Genomic DNA, 19,046 nt, shown 5'->3' on the forward strand with positions numbered 1-19,046 from the left:
GTGTGATGTAGGGAAAGCCGGAGCCCCGGCGGTGTCGGGCGGTGTGTTGGACTGGAATGGGGACACCCGCAGAGCGGGCCAGTCCCCGTGTGGGGCTGCAGGGACGGTGGGGGCGCCGGTCCGGCCCTCTGGGCTTTATTATCCGGCACCCCGAGCTGCGGAGGAAAGAGAAAAGGGGGGCTGGAGGATGGGAATGGGGGGGCAGAGGGATGGGTGACCCAGGACGGAGGGCAGGCGGGGTGTCGGGGTGGGCAGGGCAGCAGGGACAGGGGGCAGGGGGAGCCAGGGTTGGGGGGATGGAAGGGTGGAAGGACAAACAACAGGAAAAAGGAATAGGGTAGGACAGGGTAGGGTAGGACAGGGTAGGGTAGGACAGGGGTAGGGCATGGGGCGGGGATAGGGGGGGCAGCCGGGCCGGGAGAGTTTGGGAGGGAGGGAGGGGAGGGCTAGGGGGGAGAGGGAGGGGGGGGGTTTGGGGGGGGGAGGGTGTAGGGGGTAGGGGAGGGGAGGAAGAGTGGGGAGAAAGGAGAATTGTAAAGAAAAAGAAATATAAAAAAAAAAGAAATATAGAGAAAAAGAGATATAGAGCCCGGTCCGCGCGGTACGAACTCCGAAGAGCAAATGGCTCCGCCGGCCTCTCCCTGCCGCTTAAATCCCCTCAAACCCCGCCCCGCGCATGCGCTCTGGGGCCCCGCGCACCTGTGCAGGCCCCGCCCCGCGCACCTGTGCAGGCCCCGCCCCCCGGGCCCCGCCCCGCCCCCGCCCTTTAAGAGCGGCCGAGCCGCTCCTGCCCTGTTCCCCACGCGGATGCTTCTCCGGGATGCGGCGGGATCATCGCTCGGAGCGCTGCGCCGAACCCAGCCCAGGGGCTGCTCCCGGAGCTGCGCGGACATCGAGGTGCTCAGGTAGGACCCGGGGCCGCTTCTGGGTTTTGTCGGTGTCCGCTGGGGGTTCCAGTGGTGCCGCTTCTCCCCAGGCCGGCAGGGTGCGGATCGCAGGGCCGGGACGGGTCTGGGGCCGGGATCGGGACCGGGATCACCGCGGGCAGCCGGAGCCACCCCGGGACGGGCGCTGGGGCCGAGCCCGGCGCTGTCGCTCCTGCTCCGGCCGCAGCGGGTGCGGGACTCCGGGCACGATCCCTCTTCTGCCGCAGGGAGCCGGGGCTCTGCCGGGGACCGGGCCCGGGAGAACGGCGGCGGAATCTCCTCGTGCGGACGCTGGATTGTGGCTGGAACCGGCCGGGACGCCGGGAACGCTGTGCCAGCCCTGGGAGCCCCGAATCCCGCTGCTCCGGTGTTCCCATCCCGCGGTACCGCCTGCAGTCCCCGCCGGTGTGCGGAGCCCCCGCAGCTCCCAGTGGAGAGCAGCGCCGGGCTCCCCTTCCCTATGGAATGAGCGGGGCTGGCTCACGGCAGGAGCCGCTCGCCGGGGCCGGGCACAGTTCCTCTCAGACTGATTCTCCAATACGTGCCAGGTGAGATGCTCCCCCTTGCTTTACAACACAAAAGAGTTCTGTAATGGCAAAACCTCATTTATTAAAATACAACCGAGAATTTTTCTCTTTACTTCCAGATCACAGGATATATTGAGGACATACTGGGGTTGAGAAGGACTGTAAAATCTGACTCTCAAGTCCATAGGACATTTCCTGCAGGTGAGTAGTACCAGGCCAAAATTATGGCAACTCCTGGAGCTGGTGCTGCTTTTGTGTCCCAGAGCTGCACAGAGGTCTCGATGTCTCCTGCTCGCTGCCAGCAATGTTCCTGGGTGTTTCTGTGTGTCCCAGATGGCAATGTGGGGCAGGAGGAGGCCAGGAGTCCCTGAAAGGCAACCAGCACCTCTTGTCCTAGGGCTCTGCAGGGTCCTGCCTGTGCCAAGCACGTCCCAGGGATGGACACTGGGGTGCCCGGGCAGTGCTGGCACGGACACGGCTCCAGGGCTGCCCGTGGCTCCTGGGCCAGGGGCTGCTCTGAACAGGCACCTGGGGATGCTCCAGCCTGGATGGAGATCACCCACAGCCCAAAAGCACCCCAAGGCACAGCTGGCATTTCCTGCTGATGGCAGCACGGGACACTTGCAGAGGGGCTCAGACAGCAATTCCCGGTTCCAACCTCCCAGAGCTCCCACAAAGCTGCCAGGTGAGTTCCAGCTACCCCAAAACCCTTCCCTTCCAGCCTGAGGCCATCATTCAGCAGCAGCATTCCAGCCAATGCAATCTTCCCTTCACAGGTACTAAATCCCACACAACAGCCTGCAGAAATGCCTTAAAATCAGAGGTTTGGGTGGGATGAAGTTTTGTTTGGATGAAGCTGGGAGTTTTTCAGGAAGCCAGCTGGAAGTACAGAAGGGATGGAAAGCTTTTGCAGGTGAGTCCCACTGGAGGTGTGCTGAAGGCAGGGATGTGCACCCTTTCCTGTGGGAAAAGAACTTGCTCAGGCTCTGAAAGGAACTGAGTTTCTGAAAGGAGAGATGTTCTCCCATGGGCACAGGGGTTGCTTTGGCACGGAGCCTGAGCTCAGGGGGGTTAAATCAGCTGGAATCCAGGCAACTCTGTCCAGTGCCCCCAGGGACATGGGTGGGACTGGGGGATGAGGGTTTAAAAGAGCAAATTCTTTGGAATATTTATCTGTCCCTGTCCTGATGCTGCTGAGCTTCCCTGGAAGTTCTGCCAGTTCCTGGCACAGCTGGTGTTTGAGGGGCAGCTCTGCATGGGAATATCCACACTTCATGAGGTGCTGTGAGGTTATGGCAGTGGGAATTGAGCAGGGAATTTGGGGCTATGGGGTAATTCATGGGAACCAGCAAAGCTGACAGGGAACCCCAAATCTGGACACTGCACAGAGAACAATCTGTGTGCTGCCCTGTCAGCTCAAGCCCCTGGGCTGGGAAGTTTTGGGAGTCAAATATATGGAATTATATAAATCACAGTAACTGGCATCACCCAGAGGGACAATCCACGTCCCAAAAAATTCCTCCACAATCCAGTCAGAGGGAAAACACTTTACCTGCTAGGACCTCTGGCTCTGCTTTTTCTACCAGCTCCTGAGCAGTGTCAGGGCCACCATGAGGGCTTTAAAATTCCAATAAACCCCAAATCCCACACAGTGACTAATGTGAACAAAGAACTGCATTGCTGTCATCAAAAGCTCAAAACTCTATAATGAATTCTGTGACAACAATATAATAGATTCCCAGGAACATCATTGATGCTCTTAGTTTAATTTTTATATATTTTTAGTCCCTCATTTGGAGCTTATAAAACTTACCTTGCAATTCAGAGGTCAAGCAGGAATGACTTTGGATCGAGCTTCACTCTGGTCCCATTTTGTGCAAACAACTTGTGCCAAGGGGAGTGAACTCAGCATCTCAGCTTTTCCCTCCAAAATATCCCCTCCTCATTTTGCTGTAGATGAGCTCAGATCCACTCCTCACCTTTCCTGGAGAAATTGTCTGCTGGGCTCCCTTTGGTTACCTCAGCAATCCCCTCAGAAATGCCACTTCCCTCCCCCTGACATCCCCTCACATTTCCCTACACAAACACTTCTTGTGCCCCCTCTAAATCACCCTGGGTTTTCAGCTAAAGGAATGGCATGACCTGTGTCCTCTGCTCATACTTCACCCAGCCAAAATCGAGAGCAAATGTTGGTTGGGCTTTAAGAACTAGAAATAACTTTGAAGCAAAAGAAATCACCTTTTCCTTCTGGTTTTTTTCTTTCAGATGCTGGACTTGGCTCTGTGGATGTGTGCTGAGCTCTCGCTGCAGGGGACTGTCAGGCCTGAATGGCTGTGAGTTGGTGTTCTTCTCCCTGGGGAATCAGAAATTATTATTAATTAGACCACAGAAATGTTTGCTGAAACCTTTCCCCTTTCCTGCCCTGTGCTGGTACATCTTCTCTTTCTGCCTTTGAATTTACAGCTGTTCCCTGAGGTCATTTCCCTTGCCTCACTTCCATGCACCTCCTAGATGGGAAAAACTGGGATAACTTAGAGGGGACAGAGATAGGATTTTTAGCTGGATTTTTCTAAAATTTCTAATTATACTGAAATTATTTCCAATTCCCCAGTGAGAAGAGTATGAACTCACAGCCATTGAGGCCTAGGAGTCACTAAGGGAAATCTGACACAGTATTTCCTGGGAGCAGTCATCACCCCTGTCCTCCAGCCTTGGCAAGGTTTTGCAGTGAATAGAGTCAAGTTCTAGTGCTTAACCTAAATTTCTGTCAGCTTTTGTTAGAAAGATACTGGACAGTAAATCATACAACAGACTTTAAAAGTTGCACAAAGAATAAAAGGCCCAGGCCAAACTCCCATCACTGCTCCACCCCAATTTTGGGAGAAATAGCAATAGAGTTTATAAATCCTCTCCTTCCATGCTTTTCAGTCCTTTGATGCACATCCCCAGAGGGGATTTACTCTACCTTTTGTTCTTGACAGCAGCTCTCTCGCCAGCACAGATCCCACTTGGCACAGATGCAGAAGGAGCGGACCTAAGGCCATGGTTTTGGCAGCAGCTGCAATTCCAAGCTCCCTGTTCCGTGGATTGCTCATCCCAGCTCTCGTGCCCGTCTCACCTCAGCCTGGACTCTTCTGTCCTCAGAGGGGCACACGGCTCTGGCACCCCATTTCCTCCTGTTCCTGCTGACCTGCAAAGCCACAGGTAAACGCAGTCCCTCAGACCTTGCACCCCTGAACACCAGCAGAGCTGGAGTTTCACCCAGATCCCAGATTTCCCAGGCAGTTAATCCCAGCAGGGAGGAAAAGAGGAACCCTGCATCCTCTGACTTACCCCACAGCACAGGAGCCCTCCAGGGCAGAGCCCTGGTGCTGAAGCCTCTTGGCTTTGGCTGCTCAAACACCACAGCTTTTGGCAAAGGTGGGAGGGGTGTAATGATTTTTCCTGTCCTGAAAGAGAGGAGGAAAAGAAAATTAAGTCCACTGCAGAAGTCAAAGGCTCCCAGCTTTCACAATTCTGCTCTGATTGCTCACTATGGGGTTTTATCCATGACAGGTGACACCAATTCAAATATAAAAGTGCATTTTCCCAGCATTTTTATTCCTAACTCTTTCAGAGATTAAAAGGATGCTCATTTTTCTTACTGCATCCTTTGCCTAGTTTTAACAAAACCATTTTCATCCCAGACCCCATTTGTCAGTTATTCAATCCTTTAGCACTGGACTTTGCACAAAGGAACACCTGGGGTGCTGCATCACACGAAATCCCAAAGAGAAACCCCTCCAAAACCTGACAGAGAAAGGTTTCAAGGCACTCCAGAACAGAGAGCTGTTCCTACCTTGTCAGGCCACATGAATTCTGTCACATCCACCTGAGCTGTGCAGATGAGGCAGAGGCTCCCCTTCCTCCTTCCTGTCTGAGACACAGATGTCCATCCAGGGCAGCACCTGAAAACAAGGTGGGAAAGGCAAAATGAGAATGTTTTCTTTCAGAAAATGAGCAATAATAGTAATCAGAACTTCTGGGCAAATTTAGTAACATCACTTTCATATGAGAAATACAGGCCATGCCCATCCTTTCAGCCCAGGTGAAAACAGGAAGGAGAACTACAGGAAAAGCAGAGTCTCTTATTTGGATGTATTTCCTAAAGACTCTTCTGCATTGTATGCTCTTTGTGTTATTTAAAAGAATGGATTGCTGCTAAAAATCATGTCAGGCCCATACTTTATCAGCCACAGCCAGGACCAGGTGAGCTACAGCTGGAGAGCCAGGGAGCTGCAGGACCTTGGCACACCAAGGCTAAGAGCAGGGGAGGTGTGGGGAGAGAGCTGGAGAAGTGAAGGAACAGGCATTTTCTTGTTTAGATTCCTCAGTGCTGGGAACTTGGAGAACAGGTGCTGCTGCATGCATCAAGGACAGAATGCCCGTGGCTTGGTTGTTTTCCTTGGCTCATAACCCCCAGCTTCAGCCCCTGGCCAGAGGAGCAGAGAATTCCTGCAGGGTAAGGGGGACTCTGCTCCCACTCCAGGGATGTGTCCAGCAAAGAAGGGGAGTTATTTAGAGGAACTCACCACAAAAATCAAACCCCACAAACACTGAAATGAACTATACTGAGCTGCAACACCAAGAGTTCACAGCAGGCAGAGGCAGGAGGTGCACACAGGACCAAGCAGTACCACTGCACTTGGTTTTCCTGCTTACCTGTGTTTTTGTTCTGCTTCCCTTCACAGCTGCTCTTCTGCCAAGGTCAGTTCCATTTTCAGAAGCCTGTGTCATGTCTAGTCAAGGGTAGAAATCCTCACTTCGGATTTCCAGGTCACATCTGGAGTGACTTCACAATCAGGAGTGACTTCATCCAGCCCCAGACCTGGAGCTGTGGCTCACTTACCTGTTTTTCTCCATGCCCATTTTCCCAAAAGTGCAAGGACAGTTAACATTTGGCACCAGAAAGCAGCAAAGTACAGACACTGCAATGCTTTGTTAGCACTACAAACCAGAAGCTGGATGGATTTTAAAAAAACTAATTTAATAAACCTTGCTCTCAAGAGATGCTTAAGAGCCAGGAGCAGCTAATTCCCAAAAGCATCAAAGAACTTCAATCAGACATTCAGTCCAGAGTGACAAGGCAAGGTTCACTTTCTCCTCATCTGAGGTAAGGTTAAGCTCTTTAACATTGACAGTGCTGCTACTCCAGATCTGCTTCAGTGCATCCAAGTGTGACAAAGGGAACCGCAGTCCATGAGTCTGCTGGGGAAAAAGAGACAGAAAAACCCTTCAGCAAAGTGCAGTGACTTCATCACACACCAGTGTGTGAGGCTGTGGGGAGGGAGCTGCAGCAATGTGCTCCGTGCCCACAGCACATTCGTGTTCCTGAGAGCAGCCTCCAAAAGACACAGTTTTATCCAGGTCTATTTTGCTTAAAAGGAACTTCCATGCTGTAGCACACTTCACAAGGTAGGGATGGTTATGTGACTTCCTCCTGTGGGTTCCACACAGAAATAAAAAATAATTTTAAATTTAGGCTCTTGCCTAACCCTACCCATTACTTAGGAAGATCACAGAGCTGTATTTCTAGCTGCCATGTGCAGTCTTTGGGCACAGAAGCACAGAGGACCTTCATTCCCAAGACTCTTTTTTAAGGGCAGGAAAGAAGATCCTGGATGTCCCTGTGCCCCTTAGGTGCCAGTGTCCAGCCTCAGCTCTAGAGGAGCAGTGAGATTTACTTCAAGAGGAAAATAAGTGCCAGACAAAAATCCCTTGCAGCAATGGCCAAGGCCAGGCTGTGCTCTGCTCTCCTCTTTGCAGGAGTTGTTCAGACCTGAATTCCATTTTACAAGAGTGAGTTCTCTGCTCCCAGTGCTGACCTGCCCCAGGCTGAAGTGAGCAGCCCTGCCCAGGGTGTTCCAGTGGATACAGGAGCTAACACAGGTTGAACATGAGAGAAATGAGGTGCAGTGATCCCCATGGAACGTGTGCTACATCTCCAGCAGCCTCCAACAGGACCTGCTGCAGGACACACAGTGAGATGCTTCAGTTGCTCCAGCAGCTTTGCTAACTGGGCCATGGGGCATGCAAAACACATCCCATTAGCATCTCCAGTGTTTAATTAAGCATGAGATCACATTTCTTAGTTTTACTATTCAGTGCCTGTGTTGCAGCTTCAGCTCATCCAGGTACTCTGGGAATGAGCTGAAAACCTCTGGGTGCTGAAGAGCACAGCCAAACCCACAGTGGTGAGATAAATTTTGGGGTGTGTTTGCAGAACCAACCTGGGAGAGGCCATCCTCACTGGCAGTGTCATCCTCTGTCCCCATCATGTGAGTCTCTCTCCTGTTCTTTAAGCAATGATACACATAAACCATCTCCCTGCGAGTTTCATCCTAAAAGACAGCAGGAACAAAATGGTCACAGTGATCCTCACCCTCACCTCTCTCCAGTGCCAGCTCCTCAATTCCAGAGGCCACTGTTTCAGCAAGGAAAGCAAGTCGCCTTCTCAACTGCATGACCCAACAGCCACCTCCCACAGCAAGAAGGGACTGTCCAAAACACCTCTGGAAATTTATGTACAACCTTCTGCCCTAAAACTGCCCCTTGCTGGAGACACAGGACTGATGCTGTGGAGAAAAGTGTGAATGAACAGGTATGCATCAATGAATCTCCAGTCTGAGACTGATCTGTCCCTTAGAAATTACATGCCCATTATCAAGTTTTGGTCAAGGCTGTGCAAATCAGTTCCAAAAAAATCAGAAAATAAAAGTTTCCAAAACCTGTACAGTCTCTCAGCAATATGGACACAAATAAAATGGAGGAGAAAAATCAGAAAGTTCTGGTATGTTTTTCTTGGAGGGAAGCATTACACTCATTAAAAAAAAGCCCAAAACAACCAAAAAACCCAACAAAACAAAAAACAAAATTTTACAAGATCATCCATCCTCTGTATGTTTTCTCTCCCCAATTTTTTTTTTAAACTAACAATAAGCATTTCTATAATTTAATATTAAGAAACCTTCACAGATCACCAGTGTAAAGACAGAATGATGCAAGATGCCAGTAGCTATGTTATGGAACAATTTATAAGTGCCACTGTCACCCACTTAGGTACAGAGATAATTCAGTAGTGAAGACGAAATGCAACCAAGAGAATTCCCTGTTTTCAGAAACCCTAATTTTATAACTTCATGTTCTTAAATACAAAGAATCTTTTTTTAAAATCAATTATCCAGAGCTATAAAGACCATGTTAGTTGCTATAATGACCTACCCCACATGATTCAGATAAAAGCCATGCAGAATTACAGACTGAATATAATTCTGTACCTCCCTCCAGAAGGGTGGAATGCACTCAGCAAACAGCCCCAGGACCTCCTAAGAGCAATAATGGGATGCAGGATCCAACCAAGCAGAACTGCACAACCCTTTTAATACAACAGAACAACAATTCACATGCTTCCCACTCCCACCCCAGCCACACAAAGGGGCTTCCTATACTTACAGCATTCTCTTGATCTGGTTCCACAGTGATGATAGCATGGTCTCTAAACTGCAGTCTGATTTTGCTATCTATTTTTGGCAATTTCCCACCTAAGAAGAATAAATTCTCCCTTAGAATAGCAAGGAAACCAGACATAATACAAATGAGCCCCCTGTGCACTACCCATTCTCTTGTAGCCAGATTTTTTTGTTAACCTGTGTTTCCACAGCCACAAACTTGTGGTGGAAGGAGAAATGAGAAAGATTTTTGAAATTCTAGGATAACTTTTTTTTCAATATAAGGGAAATGGGTCATCTCTCCCACCAGACACTGGGAATTGATCAACAGAGGTGTGCAAACACACACAGAGCCAGGCATGACACAAAGCCAGAATGTGATCTTGGCCTGCTATGAAATGCCAGAAGTTTTAAGAGGCAGATTTAACCACCACCATCACATCAGCCAGTTTTGGGAAGTTCAAACTCTACCTGGAGTCAAAGGATCAGAGTCACATCCCAAGCACGGCGGCAACCGGTGCATGATGAAATCCTTCTTCATGTCGGAAGATCTCAGTTCCCTGGAGTTCTCCAGACGGTCTGCAAGCCTTCTCAGAAGGCTGCTCAGCTTTTTGGTGCAGTCAGCCGTGTCCACCTGCTAAACATCCACAAAGAACTCAAGTTGAAGAGACCAGGCCTAAAGCAGTGCAGCAAAGCAGTGAAAATCTGGACACTCTTTTATCTCTGCTTAGTCCCAAACCAAACCTTTTTTCTTTCACACATTCCCCATGAGCTGTTCACAACCCAAAGCTGAAGCCAACTCTGCTTGCTCTGGAGCTAAAGGACTTGCAAGTGCAGTTGAAGAGTTCCTCCTGCACACTGACAAGCTGAGCAGCAGCAGGACAGGACCACCATAAGGAGGTCCCACAACAATTCTCAGCTTCACTGACAAGAAGCTTGGCCTGACAGAACTTTTGCTGTCTGACAGATCACCTGGATGCACCATTATTCCCTGAGCCCCACCTACTAACCATGAGCAGTTGCCTTGGAATGCTTGTCCGCAGTGCCACATCCTCTTTTGCTGTATCAAACACCAGGCCAGGAATTGCATCCAGTAAGAAATCTCCCCAAGAACTGAAGGACAGGAAGAAAAAAAATACTGAAATAGTTGCACTGAAATAAAACACACATCCTACTGTTTTTCCTAACTAAAGTAATTTTAACATTTAAAACAATTATTACTTATTACAGTCTCATTTTTTTATCTTGTTTATTCAAATGTTTCACTGTCTGTTACCCACTGGGAAGGAAGAACTCTGGCCAATAAAAGGAATTTGACATCTCCTTCTTAATACATCTCTTGCCCCCAGTTTCCATCTGCCAGCAAATGTCTTCAGCTGCTCACTGCTTTTCCAAACTGCCCTGATTATCCCACATGTGCACACCTCTCTGCCTGCTGGGATCTGGTCCAGACAAACTCTGATTCAACAGAGATGTCCCTTTTGTCTTGGTGCCTAAAAATACCTGAAGTGCCACCTCCACAGTTATTTTCAAATTCTCTTCAATTTTTCAAGGAAATGTTTCCACATCATACTTCCATCCACAAGCCAAATCAAAACACCAGGACTGCTGCTGATTTTACCTACACTAGCTGACAGCAGGGGCAGAGGAAGGCTCTTACCCTTCATTGCCAATAACCTTAGTGGATGATGATTCCACTTTTTACCCTTGGAAGAAGAGTGTTGAAGTTTTTCCTGCTCCTCTGCTCACCCACAACAGACATCCCCAGGGAATGTGCTCCTGACAAGTCACACACTGGGACTGGCCTTGGGCTCATGCAGCCATGGATTATGAAATGAACAGCAATTTCAGCCACTGCTGAGGGGTTTTTTAAAGACAAAAATGAGTTTGCAGTTGTAACATTATCTTCCACATTAAAGTCTCCAGCTAGTAAATAATAAATAAAGCAATTAAAAAGCAATCAAGCTTGCTGCATGAAAACCTGGCAAAGAGGCTGCTTCAAACAACAATGGTCTCACTCCTCTCCTTCCCCCAAACCCCAAACCTTCAATTACTGCTCCCTCAACACTTAGATTCTGTCCCTAACACCAGGGCACCTATGTAACAGTGGGCTATCTACCTGTATTCCATGTCACCATCTCTGGGGGGAAGCTGACATGCTCTATCCCTGTAATACTCACAGGAAAACAAACCCCACAAAGGCTGAATAGGATGAACACAGGAAAGACCCAAGCAGAGCTCATTACAAGATTTTTTTTCTTTAAGAAACAGGACATCAGTTGAAACATCCTTGAAACACCAGTTTCAGGTCTCTACTATTCACACACATCATCTGGCAGGGGAAAGCCACACAAAACAAGAAACAAAGAGGAATTACTTGTTTTGGTAGGTGCTGATGGTCACGTGTGTTGAATAGGAGATCCCCTGAGGAGTGTCAGCCTGGTGAATAGTCCCTCTTGGGAAGTACAGTAAGTCACCTGGCTGCAGGAAAATGAAAGAATTGATACATTTAGGCCACTTGGTCAAACCTTATTGTAGTCCAGAGAAAACACACTGACAATACATTTAGAAATCACAAAATTGAGCAATTCTCCAATGTACACTTTAATAACATAAAGCACTCTAAACCAGAAGTCCAACACCTCAAACCTTCCAACCTACTGTCAATATTTGCTCTACACCTGTCTGCAAACACGAGTTTTTAACATGCTAGAACATGCACAGTCCTGCTGAACTGCAGGAAGGGGACAAAGAAGCAGCTGAGTAATTCAGTGCCCTGGGAATTTGGTCAGACCATATCAAAAGAAAAGGCCAGTATTTCACAAGAAAAGTTAATTAGTCTGAAACTTTTAACTAAAACACTTTAAAAAACAAGTAGAACCTTTCCTCCTCACCTATGTAAATTAAATATCTCCACAGAAAATAACATAGATCAGGGAAGTCCAGACAAGAAAGAAGTGCAAAGTACACAAAGTTGCCTCCACAAAGGAAAAATCAGTTTACTTGTGGCCTGTCCTATAAACACCAGCACGAAGAGAAAGCTCATAAAACAACAGTGATGAAATCTGATTCCACTTTCATCTTATGGTCCTTAAACTTAGTCACATCAGCCACTTCTAGGAGCCTACCAAGCATGATTACTTTTCTTGCTACCACAGCCCACGCCACCTGAAGCTTTTAAATTATAATACCTTTAATATGAATTCATGTGTGGGACTCCCAATCCTATCTTCTGGCTCAACGTTGTACTCCCGAGCCAAAGGCACCGTTGGTTTGTAGAGTCTCCAGTGCTTCTCTCCTTCCAGCTGAAGGATGAACACCTGCAAAAGATCATGAATCCAAATTTTTGGGGGCCCTAAGGAATCCCTGCTCCCTCACACATCCAACTCATCAGGTATTTTAATTTATCTGCTGACTTGCTAAGTCTGTGGAACCAAGCAGAAGCCAGGGACAGAAATAGTGGCAGGTTGCTTTTTTGACAAATACAGGTTTTCCCCCTCCCTGCTCTCAGCACTCCACAGCATGACAAATACAATTCCTTTCACATTACCTTTTAGATATCTAAATGCAGAAATTTACATTGGAACTAAATTCTTGTACTCTATTTAATTGAGACAACAGAGAGAAGAGTTGTGAAGTGTGATCATTTTATCTCAAATTTGGAAATCCCTGTTTTGCTCCAGTAACTTAGCCATTACTATACTTCCAGCAAAAGTTTGTAAGAAAACACTTGCAAATAACTACCCTAAGTTTTCAGTGGGAAAAAATCCTCTTTCTAGAATGTTCATTGTGGGGGATTGGTGGAAGCACACACAGAGGCATCCACTGCCAGGAGCCCACAAAGTGTCTCACAGATGAGGTGGTGGTGTCCTACCTCGACATCATCGTAGTGAGGGGGAAGGCCCTGAGACCCCTGGGGAGTGATGTAAACGTTGGACCCCACCAGAGACCCAAAGTAACACTCCAGCTTCTCCTGAATCTTCCACAGCTCCTCCTATTAAAAAAAAAAAAATTAAAAATTGTGCTGTTAGTACTGAAGAGCTCAGCCAAGCCTGGCTGCCACCAGCCCATCACTGGGGAAGAATGGTGACATCCCCACAGGAACACACAGCCTGGGAAGCAGTTTTTCCTCAAGGCAAGCATTGCAATAGCAAAGGAGATCTGCCATGAAAGTAATGGATAAGCAAAAAAACTCCAGTGCCTCGACAGAATACTGATGTTTGCTCTCTTCCCTGTAGCAACTTCAGGCTGAAAATCCAGGCAAAAATGAGGTTAAGCAGAGAATAAACCACCCATCATCCCACCTGCATCAAAGAGAGAATAACACAAAGATCAGATACCTTTTACAAGTGACAGGGAAACATAAGGAGATGCCAGTGACTGAGATCAGTCAGTGACACTACCCGTGGGACTCTGCTGTGTATTTGGGCCACCTCACAATTAAGACTGTATTGACACATTGGGACAAAAAAAGGACTGCCTAAATCCAAGTACCTACAAGTATCCAAGTCCTTTACAACTGTGCAGCACCACTGTCTCCTTCCCATACACACAGACTGAGGACACTCAGCTAAAATGGGGTAGTCAATTCCATGGTGTAATTCAATGCTAATCCATTGGCAAGAATGGTGGAAGTGTCCTGGAAATACCTGACATGGTTTCACACCTCATCCTTGATTAAAGGGAAGTGGTACAAAAGTCCCTGTTTGCACAAGGAAAACGTGGAGTAGAAAAGATAAGCACAGATGCCTCATCATCAATTACATGCATTTAAAAAGAATACTTAATATTACAGAAGAACATCATAGCACAAATCAGGCTTTGTTCTTACTGCAGAGCACTGAAACATGACGGGCAGTGCAAAAGTATAAACTGTGTTTTAATACAGGTCATGTAAAGATTTCAGCAGATCATCAATGCCAATTACCTCCCCTGTGGGCAGATATGAAGCCATGTCAGCAAAAGCCTCACCACATTACAAAGCAAGCAATTGCATTAATTACAATGAAACAATCCTACCTTAAATCTCTGAGGCTGATGAAACTGTATTGTTGCCTTTTTCTGGTCAAAATCCTTCTTCAGCTGCATGTAGTTCACTCTACCCTCTTTATTTAGAACCTTCTTTTTCCCGTTCACACACCTACAGACGTTCACGTCTCTCCCGTAGCACAGGCCCTGGCTGCACAGCTCCTTCAGCTGTGCCAGCTGGAACAGGGACTGGTAGTAAGCAGCCACCAGGACATCATTTCTCTGAACAAGCAGTGGCTTTTGCTCCCAGTAGTCCCTGAAAAACACCTCTTCTTTGATGGGAGAGATCAGGCTCCTGAAGAGGCTTTCTGGGCTCTCAAAACTCAGGACTGAAGGAGAAACAGCTGTGTCCAGTTTGGGCCGTTTACACTCTGCCTGGGTTTCCTTTGCCACTTCAGCAATCTTCCCTCCTTTCTTGGGCATCTTCCTGTCCTAGAGGAGAGAGACCCACAATAATCAGCCAGCAAGGGGTCACAGGACCCTCGAGGGGTCACAGGCCCAGGGCAGCAGCTCTGGCCTTTTCCAGGGGGATATCAAAGTGCACTGGGAACAGCTTTGGCTTCAGGGGTTCACTGATTGTCCCCAACCCTCTCTCAAACCTCAGCAAACTCCAGAGGGCTCTACTGGGAGCCACTGCTCATAGGAGGTCACACCCCACAGCTGAGTTTGTACTAAAGAACATGTGATGAAACCCAATGGATCATTGCAGGAACCAATGCAGGAACCCACCCACACAAAGAACCTGTGGGCAAGTGGTCTCCTGTAGTAAGAGCTGAAACTTGATTTTAAAAAATCAACTCAGCTTTAAGAGACTGAGTGACAAGGTGCAGAGGGAGGTGGAGAGAAGAGACAGGATCAGAAACTTGTATTCTTATTATACTTCCTTCAACAATACTAGTTTCCAAAAGAGGGAACATTGTTAGGCCTTTCTGTTGATGCTATGTAATTACTAAATCTACAATCTTAAAACTTGTAAAATGTACCAGTTTAAAAACCAAAATGCCAAAATTCTGCTTTGATTTCTAGCAAGCTGTCAAACTTTGTGGCTTATTTAGAATAAAAATAATTCTTTCATAAAAGTACCAACATTTAATTTTAAAGCTGAAAATCATTTACTTTCATAAGCACAGTATGTTGAATACAATTATGCAAGAATAAAAAGGTGAATTCACAAATGGTTTAGCTGGTAAGTTCTCAGGAAAAGAAAGGCACAAATCGAGTTAACAGTAGGTCTAAACCAGACTTGCCTCGAGTCTGCTCCAGCATTTCCTCCCCCAGAGCAGCAGCAGAAGCCTGCCTGGGGAGCTGAGCTAAGCATCCTGAGATGAGCCAGCACTGCACAGCCTGGCAGCCAGCTCTGGGCTGGCAACCCAAACTGACTCTGGGCACGCCTGAGCCAGTCTGAGAAGCCAACCCGTGAGGAGTCAGAACATGCTGATACTTTCACTTCTAAGTAAAAAATAGCAGCTTTACTCCTAGAAGCAAATGCTGTCAACACACTGAGATGCTTTTACTTGCACAGATCCCTTATCCTGAAACCTCAATCCTAAATTCCCTGGTATTTCCAGCACAAAGTTCTCCTGTGCAGCAGGACACCCTGCTGATCCCTCAGCTCCTGGGCAATGCTTCATCAGCAGTTCCTGGAGCAGCCTGGAATAGTCACCTCAGTCCTGCAGGAGGGAATTCACATCACCACCTTCCCAGCAGGAAGGACATTCCCAGCAGCAGGAAGCCACTGTTCTACATGAGGCAAGGGAATGCTTAAAAAAATTAAAAGACTGAAAATTAGTCCCTGGTTGGCAGCAAGATCTGAAGATGCTGCTAGCACTAGGATCTAAAACTGGTGTTCCCCAAATGTTAGGAACACAAATGAAACCAACCCTGAATTGATTTGAATTGCAGACCCAGAGCTATAATTTCAACCTCTCAGCTCGCTGAGACTGATCTAATGAAGTTAACTTCACACAGGTACTGTTTGCAGAACTCTGCTTCATTCACACCACGTGCTTCTCTGCGGTGTTTTGTTAGTCATTACAACTGCAAATCCACCCAATGGTTTGAGTGGGGAGAGATCACCTGGCACAGGTGACATCATGGGCAGGGACCTCTCCCACTCCATCTACTTGGTCAAAGTCTTATTCAACCTGGCCTTGAACACTTCCAGGGATGGGCACCCACAGCTTCTCTGCCAAGCTGCCAGGGCCTCACCACCCTTACCAGAAAAATCCTCCCTTTTATCGAACCCAAACCTACCCTCTTACAATGTAAAACCATCCACCCCTAGCCTGTTGCTACAGACTCGGGTAAAAAGTCTCTCTTACAGCATTTAAGTACTGCAAAAAGATCCCTGGAGAGCCTCCTCCATGCTGAACCAGCCCAGCCCTCTCAGCCTGTCTGCAGGTGCTGCAGCTCTGATCACCTTGGCGGATCCTTGCTCCAACAGGGCCCTGTCCTTCCCGGGAGAGAGCAGAGGGGCAGAATCCCCTCCCTCACCAAGGCCCCGCCGCTGAGGCTGCGGCCCAGCCCCACTCTCACCTCCCCACAGCCCCGGCTCCTTCCCGGCAGGGCTGGAGCGAGAACCGAGCGGCACCAGGGGCGCTCCCGCCTCACTCGGGACCAGCTGCGGCCAGCAGCGTCACTCGCACAGCGACACACGGCGGGTTCCGCACGGCCGGCACCGCCGGGGCTCGCTCCGGGGGAAGCGGCGGCAATGCGGGCGGACACGGCGGCTCCGGGCGGACACGGCGGCTCCGGCACACGCGGCCCGGCCGCAGTCCCTCCCCTTCCTTCCCCTCCCCTTCCTGCAGCCCCGCACTCACCCTGCGGGAATGGCGGCTCGGCCCGGTTCGGTTCCCTCGCCGCTGGATGTGCCCGCTTGCGGGCGGCCGGTGGGAAATGCAGCGCTATTCCCGCGTTATCCCTCTGTGTATTCCAGTAGAGCCACTCAAGTTATTCGCAGGATTAAATTTTTGTTTCGTACACACAACAGCTGCGCGGTTTTTACCTGGACCAAAATCCTGTTCCAGAGTCCCACTGAGGCTACCTCAAAGAAATCTTCAGAATCCTTACCGAGCACATGAAAACTTCCAGAAGTATTTTTAATTACCTTTACTAAAGAGGCCTGTTAATGGTTTACTTTACGCTGGCTAATGACATCAGAAAAAGATGTTAGGTAGGCTTTGCTAAAGCCTTATTCTTGTGTACTCACAGTTTGAAGAATTATGAAACCTTTAAGAATGAAGTTGTCAGGACTTAAAAGTATACATCACCTACACTAACACCCACAGGATGTTTTCTTATTACAGATGGGTGTAGCAGCAGATGCTAAAAATAGTGAGGACACATCCTGCACCTCAGCTGGTCACAGAAATCATGGCAAGCTGTTATTTCTGCTCCAAAATCCCACAAAATACCCTCAGTGTAACTGCCTGAGTGCCATCGGGATGAACTCCCACAAGTATGTATTTACATAATGCCTGTGCTGCTCTAGCTCACAGTAAATGTTGTGGGATATGAAAACCACGCATGGAAAACCAGCAGGAATGGGAAATAGTCGTGAATACCTTTTCAAAGACTTCCGAGCTGCAGAGACAAATTGAAAGTATTTCTTACCATACCTGTCAGGAAGTTCACACACACTTCAGAGTCATGGGAGCTTAGCCAGCCCTCTAGCACCCTCTAGACAAGAAATAATTCGTTGAAATACTGCTTGTTATCTTTTGCTATTTATACAAGCAATAGATTTTTTTAAAGCATAATTTATCCTGATATCATCCCTGTCACTGCATTAAGAAGATAAAAATTATAAGCTTTGCTGTAAAAGCATGCAGTTAAATATCATCATCATTTACAAGAGCATGTAGTGACAGGACAAGGAAGAATAGCCTCACACTGAAAGAGGGGAGGATTAGATTGGATATATTGGATATTAGGAAAAAAAAAAAGCTTTACTGTGAGGTTGGCGAGGCCCTGGCACAGGTTGTCCAGAGAAGCTGTGGATATCCCATCCTAGGAATGGTTCAGGGTCTGGTTTGGGCAGCCTGGCTTCATGAAAGGTGTCCCTGCCCAGGGCAGGAGGGTTGAACTGGATGATCTGCAGTACTCTGGGTGGGGAGAACCCTTGGTTTCATTCACAGCTGAAAGTAACAACAGCTTTCTCCACCAGAAGCAAGCTCTGCAGCTCTCTGGCACCTGTACAGGATGTGCCTGGAAGGAAAATGCAGGCAGGAATCTTTTTTCCTCCACACCTCCACGTGAGGACCGGTTTGCTGCAGCCTTCACAGGGCATGCTGTGCTTCTGCTGCTGCAAATCCTGCAAGGAGTTTAGAAAAGGGAACCGGAGTCTTTTTTCTGTTGAAAGAGGCTTCACTGTTGACTGCACAACAAATATTTCTTCTTGTAGGGCAGATTAAAAAAAGTGTGAAAACAATGATGTTATATTACTTCATGTGAATAGTTTAGAAGACACATTACACATCTGGAGTAGCTAGATGGGATCTTCTCAGGCAATCTGGACCATCTGGGCAGGATGCCCCATAAAGGCAGTGCAGGAACAAGGCTGTGATGGTGTATTTTTATGCACAGCTACACTATTCATCTGCTCAGCTTGAGGTCTGGTGTGTTGTTAGTGTTGCCAAAGCCTGTGTGTCCTTTGGCTTTGCATTCCCAGCATTGTCATTCCTGGTATGGTTCTGCTTTCCATGACAGGATTTCCTGGAAAAGTATCAAAGCTGTCTGAGCTCTGATACATTTGTCTGGCAGTGATCCATCCCACTCACCCTGTGAGATTTCAGTCACTCAGCAGGCACCGTGCCACCACTTCTCCAGCCCTGGAACTGGGAGCTTGACAAATGCAGCTCTTTGGAAAAGTTAAGAGACGTCACCACACTCTGAACAAACAAGATGGGAGCAAGAAAATAAGTAAATTAAATAAGAAAAAAAAAAAGTAAATAAATAAAATAAATAAAGAAACCAGAGAGTGACTTAGGCTTCCAAATTTATTCCCGCTTCCTTGACCAATACACTTGACCAAGCAGTGGCCAAGCATTTACCTTGTGACACTTTTTGCCACTACAAAT

At 47.9% G+C, this 19,046-nt stretch overlaps 1 protein-coding gene across 3 annotated transcripts; it reads right to left on the bottom strand.

Moving 5' to 3' along the window:
* Positions 1 to 1,515: 1,515 nt before the first annotated feature.
* Positions 1,516 to 17,244, bottom strand: RIOX2 (ribosomal oxygenase 2). Of its 3 annotated transcripts, XM_033052116.1 has the most exons (14): positions 16,504 to 16,697; positions 13,960 to 14,400; positions 12,815 to 12,934; positions 12,132 to 12,260; positions 11,318 to 11,421; positions 9,951 to 10,053; positions 9,412 to 9,577; positions 8,945 to 9,033; positions 7,723 to 7,833; positions 5,292 to 6,700; positions 4,787 to 4,902; positions 4,419 to 4,643; positions 3,692 to 3,806; positions 1,516 to 1,820 (listed from the first exon to the last, which is right to left on the bottom strand). In XM_033052116.1, exons 2-10 carry the CDS (start codon positions 14,389 to 14,391, stop codon positions 6,539 to 6,541), a joined length of 1,416 nt encoding a protein of 471 aa, XP_032908007.1. In that variant the 5' UTR covers positions 14,392 to 14,400; positions 16,504 to 16,697; the 3' UTR covers positions 1,516 to 1,820; positions 3,692 to 3,806; positions 4,419 to 4,643; positions 4,787 to 4,902; positions 5,292 to 6,538. The 3 variants fall into 3 exon arrangements, with proteins under 3 accessions (XP_032908007.1, XP_032908008.1, XP_032908009.1); XM_033052117.2 differs by lacking the exons at positions 1,516 to 1,820; positions 3,692 to 3,806; positions 4,419 to 4,643; positions 4,787 to 4,902; positions 16,504 to 16,697 and adding an exon at positions 16,788 to 17,244 and having other exon boundaries at positions 6,459 to 6,700; XM_033052118.1 differs by lacking the exons at positions 1,516 to 1,820; positions 3,692 to 3,806; positions 4,419 to 4,643; positions 4,787 to 4,902 and having other exon boundaries at positions 6,459 to 6,697.
* Between the last annotated feature and the right edge of the window lie 1,802 nt (positions 17,245 to 19,046).

This window comes from Catharus ustulatus, chromosome 2 (assembly GCF_009819885.2).
Source record: "Catharus ustulatus isolate bCatUst1 chromosome 2, bCatUst1.pri.v2, whole genome shotgun sequence".
NCBI lineage: Eukaryota > Metazoa > Chordata > Aves > Passeriformes > Turdidae > Catharus > Catharus ustulatus.